General features: G+C 33.2%; 1 protein-coding gene across 1 annotated transcript; it reads left to right on the top strand.

Annotated features, from left to right (window-relative positions):
* The first annotated feature begins 1,127 nt into the window (after nucleotides 1–1,127).
* Nucleotides 1,128–3,912, top strand: LOC111396015 (tricyclene synthase Oc15, chloroplastic-like). The gene is made up of 7 exons (XM_023022261.1): nucleotides 1,128–1,326; nucleotides 1,410–1,686; nucleotides 1,792–2,119; nucleotides 2,197–2,415; nucleotides 2,534–2,672; nucleotides 2,938–3,186; nucleotides 3,359–3,912. The coding sequence occupies exons 1-7, from the start codon at nucleotides 1,135–1,137 to the stop codon at nucleotides 3,473–3,475; spliced, it is 1,521 nt and encodes a 506-aa protein (XP_022878029.1). The 5' UTR covers nucleotides 1,128–1,134; the 3' UTR covers nucleotides 3,476–3,912.
* Nucleotides 3,913–5,813: the final 1,901 nt, after the last annotated feature.

Here is a 5,813-nt window from a genome sequence, read left to right as displayed (position 1 = left end):
TGAAGGTTGTGATTGATCAATAAAGGATTCGTCACTCTTAGATAGTAGGAGATGATCTGCGTTTCATTCAATTAAGTCGATGATGAAATCCTTGGCCAAGGTGTACTCATAAGTCGAAAAGGAGTTTTCGATTTATATTGACTTAATAGTGGAATGAAAGATATGATCGATGATCGAGATTGACACAATTCCATATCTCGTAATTGATCGGATCGTATTGACGAAGGGATAATAATTCCATGATAAACGAACGATTTTGGTTTTGTCATACCACGTGACATTTCCCGTCACATGTATTGCCCTGACATATTGCTAGATGTCAATCAGGGACGGCGAATGTGAATTGACGATAAATTAAAAGGGTGTATTAATTTATCGATTTTGATTAGATCAAAATAATATTTCACGACGTTAGGCATCGTGGTCGGGAACCTAATGGGTCGCACACAAAAGAGAATTGGAAGACTGCAAATTGTTAATTAATTAATTTAACAATCGTTGGATAAATTAATTAATTGAATTTCTTATTTATAATCCCGAATTAATTAATTGGATTAAATAATTCACGGACCGGGTTTGATTAATTGGATTAATTAAATATTGGACCGGACCGGGCCGGGTCCGTTTGGGTTTATATATATATGTAGCTAGGGTTTGAGGTCCATTAAGTTATTCGTTATTCTTGCTAGCACAAGAAAGAAACCCTAGCAGTTGCTGTCTTCTTTCTGTGTGGATTTCATTGGAGGCTGCACAATTGGACAGCTGTGGGAGGCATATTCAAGCTGCTGGAAAGGAATAACGCGAAAGAGTTTGCAAATCACACAAAAGGTATATTTCTCATCACAGTTTTTATCTAAATACAAAACTGAATCCTGAATGGGAATTGAAGTTTGTTAAATTCCGCTGTGCATGTTTAAATCAATTCCCAACAGTAATTCCCTCGTACAGGAGGAATACGTCATTTTCATATTATGGCATAAAAGTCATCATAACGTGGAAAATATTGGAGCAGGAACTACTATGCATGTGGTTTGCATCCCATATAAACCCCATAATCAATTCTTAGTGTTATCAAGCAAACGTCTTCTAATTAATAAGCATAGCTATTTATCCAAAAATAAATTTCTCTCTGCCATGGCAGTCTACAAGAGCCCCTCGTCTTTACCCAGCCATTGTTCTGATATTCATACAAAAATTGCAGATAATGGAGATATTAGACCATCTCTTGTTGCATGTAGAGCTACTCCTCAGAAGTGGACCATTCTAGAAGCAACTTCTGAACTCTCTAAACCCCACCAAATTATTCTGAATGGACAAAGTTTTAAGGTTATTCATGTTCTATAACTATATATTTACATATTTTTTGTATATTATGTGTCGATGTATATTCGCGCAAAGCAAAAAACAAGTCTGACTTGCAGGATGAATTTTCCATGGAATATGAACAAAAACTGAAGGATGTCAGGGAAATATTGAAATCAGAGGAATTAGAAAATCGAATAGAAAGCTTAATGTTGGTGGATGCTATCCAGCGACTAGGTGTTGACTACCATTTTCAGGAAGAGATTGAAGCAGTTCTTCGGCGACATTACATGGAAGCTACCACTTCTTTTGATGGATACACTCTTCATGATCTTTCACTTTTCTTCAGACTCTTGAGAGAACATGGTTTTTCCATTTCCGCAGGTTGAATTTTTTTATTTATTTTTGTCTTTGTTTGGTGCCTGTTTTTGTTAATTAATTGAAAAAAAAATTATTATTATTCGTAATCAAATTAATTCCATGACACAGACATATTCAACAAATTCAAGGGAAAAGATGGGGTGTTTGAAGGGAAATTAAAGCAAGATATTAGAGGATTGATGGAATTGTATGAAGCTGCGCAGCTAGTGACAGAAGGAGAAGATATTCTTGATGAAGCAGCAAAATTTAGTGGCCAAATTGTTAGTGACAGATTGAAGCATCCTTATCACAGAAGCATTGCAAGATTTACTGCAAAGAAGTATATTAGAGATTTCCAAGGCATAAATGGATGGAGAAAAACATTGAAAGAGCTCGCAAAAATGAATATTTCCGTGGCACAGACCGCCAACCAACAAGAACTGGCCAAAATTTCCAAGTAAGAAGACATAGCACGTATGAAAATTTCTTGACTATTTTGAGGAAAACTAAAAATGGAATCTTTTGTAATTTTAGGTGGTGGAAAGAACTTGGTTTGGCTCTGGAATTAAAGCAGGCTAGGAACCAACCGTTAAAATGGTATACATGGGCTATGGCTTCCCTGAGCGATCCAAGCATGTCGGAACAAAGGCTTGAGCTCACCAAATCCATCGCGTTTATTTACATAATAGATGACATTTTCGATCTTTATGGGACACCAGAAGAACTTACTGTCTTTACCCGAGCTGTGCACATGTATAAAACATTTTCTTTTCTAATTTCAGAAGGGACATGCAACATGTTGAGCTGTGGACGTTGCATGAATTTTAACTTGAATATCTTTTGATGATTTAAATATTTAAATTGTGTACAGGTGGGACTATGCGGTCGTTCACATGTTACCAAAACCAATGAAGATGTGCTACAAAGCCCTTCTTGACACCACAAATGATATAGGCTACAAGATCTACCAAAAGCACGGATATAATCCGGTCGATTCACTAAAGTCAACAGTAAGATAGATACTCTTTTTTCATCCATACAAATATGTGGCTCTTGTTTGGTTTTGATAAAAATCAAATTTTTAATATATTTTGATAAAATTTGGTAAAATGTATGGTTAAAATGTCAATAAAAACTGTAGATCAATAAAATGTGTGGTTTAAACTTTGACTTAGATAAAAATCTAATATTTTTAGCTAAACAAAACTATGACCTAATATATCTCTGCATGGCATACATATATGACATTAATGGCATATCCTTCGTTTGTTGTAGTGGGGAAGTCTGTGTGACGCATTCCTAGTAGAAGCTAAATGGTTTGCTTCTGGGTACTTGCCAACCTCACATGAGTACCTAGAAAATGGGAAGGTGAGTTCAGGAGTACATGTGGTGCTCGTCCACCTCTTTTTTCTTTTGGGAGTCAATAGAAAAACAGGAGGGGCCGTTCAAGTGGATGATATATCAGAACTCATATCCTCTGTGGCCGCTATTCTCCGTCTCTGGGATGACTTTGGAAGTGCCAAGGTAATTAATTACATACTAAAATTTTATATTATAACTCCATAGTACTTTTCCCTTCTATAACAATTTAACCTTTTAGGCAAGACCATCATCTAGAATTTTAAACTTTATGATTGATACTTGTTAATTAATTACACGTTGATTGTTAATTTGTTTTGTATCAATCTAACGACAGGATGAGCAGCAAGATGGAAATGATGGTTCGTACATAGAGTGCTACATAAAAGAGAATCCAGGATCAACCATTGAGACTATACGGGAGCGCGTTATTGATATGATATCAAGTGAATAGAAGCATCTTAACAAGGAGTGTTTTCATTTAAATAAAAACTCATCAAGCTCATCTTTCACAAAAGCTTCTCTTAATATTGCAAGAATGGTTCCTCTAATGTACAGTTACGATGACAACCATCAGCTCCCAATCCTTGAAGAGTTCATCAACTCCACACTCTTTGACGATACTTTCTTGGTGCACCGTGCACCGTCCTTAAAGAATAGCGAAATGATATAAAATCCACAATTCGTGGGTCCTAGTGTCTAGCCTTTTACCTCCATTGATAAATTATCTGTTGAGAATGTTGTACGGTAGAAATAATTGCGAAGGCGATGAATTAACGACTTGATGCAGTGACATCAGTATATTTGTTACATCATTTGTTTGAAATTAAAAATAAAGATACATAGTATCCTCTTTGTCTGGTCAATAGATACAAGTGATTCTAATTGGCATTTTGTTCACTAGTCCAGAAACATATAGTTTATGTTAAATATTATATGAGAAAACAATTGAAAAGAAAAATCACAAGGATATATTCACGTACAACAAGATTATTTATGTGCTAAGTTTATTGATCTTTAGTGATCCAAATTCCAAATGCATTGCTAGGACAAGAAAAATTGTCCAGTGATTTGTATTCTTGTAAAAGTCGTAATGCCACTATTAAAGGAGTTAAAATCACTATTTCATGCATTTCATTCTATTCAATACAACATTTAGGGTTTGTTTGATTGGCAAATCTTTTCCCATTTTCCCACTTTCAAGTGTTTGATGTGATTTTTTTTGCCATGGAATTCAAGTATCATGTTTCCTTGGACTTTGGACTTTTCTAGCATTTTAGGGAAAATCCCGGTTACAGTACCGTATATTTATTTTTATTTTATTTTTTTTTGTTGGCAAAGTTAACAAATTCTAAGAATTATTGTAAATAAATATTTCCCTTTAATTGACAATTTTCATATAAAACAAAGTCAAACGAACACCAAAAGATAGATGATTTTCTTGAATTTTTTTGTTTTTTTTTTGTTTTTTGTTTTTTAGCAATGGAAACAAATTTTATCTATAATACCAGTAAATTATATTCCTTTAATTGACAATTTTCATGTAAAATAAAGTCAAACGAACGTAAAAAATATTTTTATTTCAACATTTTTCAAGTGAAAATTTATACCTATCAAACACAATAATTTACAATTTTCAGGAAAATAATTTCTAGGCAATTCAATTCCCTGGAATTCGTTTTTAATTCAATTCTTATCCATCTTTGCAATCAAATGGACCCTTAGGGCTTTTTTGTGCCCATTTTTTGGGAAAATAAATTTTGTAATATTGATTTTTTGAAGAATTTTTTATTAAAAAGTATGGAAATTTTTTATTTACATGTAAATGTATTTTATAGGGAACTGTGTGGTTTTAAAAAAGAGGAAATTACAATAAGAGTCAAAATTTCACTTTGTATTATCAAAAATATCATATTTTTAAAGTTCTATCAAAAATGTCATTTTCGGAATTTTTTGCCCCTCTGAATAATTTCAATACCTTATGTGTTCTTCATTAAATGAGATATAACTAGACTATTAAAAATTGTACAAAAACATGTGAAATGTCAGGGGCTTTATTCGATGTTGAAAATATAAAAGGAAAAGAAGAAGGAGGAGGTGAAGCAAGAAGAAAGAAACCGACTCAAACACACTCCTTTCTCTCACGCACTGGAATCGCCTACCTCCCACCAAGCGACGACCACCGCGACGCCCACCTCTGACGAAGACTTTCACTAATATCTTCAGGTTTGTTTTCTTCCATTTTTTACATTTTGAGGAGAAGATTAAATTTTTTCTACAAATTTGAAGTTGAAATGTCCAGAGTGCAAAAGTGAACAAATGAGATAAGGAATCATATTACATAAGTTCTAGGCATGGTGAACACTTCACGAATCCCTCTGTTACATATTTGTGAATTGTTTCTACAAATTTGAAGTTGTGCTATATTTTGTTAGTATGAAATTGATATTTTGAAGCTTTTTTTATGTTAGTAAGTATGATGTGAAAATTCATCTGTGAAATACACATTTAGTTATTATACATAAAAATCAATATTTGGATCAATTGAATGGAGTTTGTAGGTAGAAAAATTAAATTTTTGAGGAAATTAAAGAGATGCATAGTAGGTGTTTGGGATAATGTAAATTCGAATGTAAATTCAAATTTTGCTTTGTATTAAATATTTGAAGTAAAATATCCCACTTTATTTATCTTATAAATGAATTAGTTGCTAAAATTTGAAAGTGATATACGTTGTCCTGCATCATAAATAAATACTCGACATTTCTATGGTTTTAATGCTTCTGGCTGTA

The sequence above is a fragment of the Olea europaea genome, chromosome 6 (genome assembly GCF_002742605.1).
Source record: "Olea europaea var. sylvestris chromosome 6, O_europaea_v1, whole genome shotgun sequence".
NCBI lineage: Eukaryota > Viridiplantae > Streptophyta > Magnoliopsida > Lamiales > Oleaceae > Olea > Olea europaea.
Note: the sequence above shows the minus strand (reverse complement) of the source record. Positions and strands in the feature narration are given on the sequence as shown.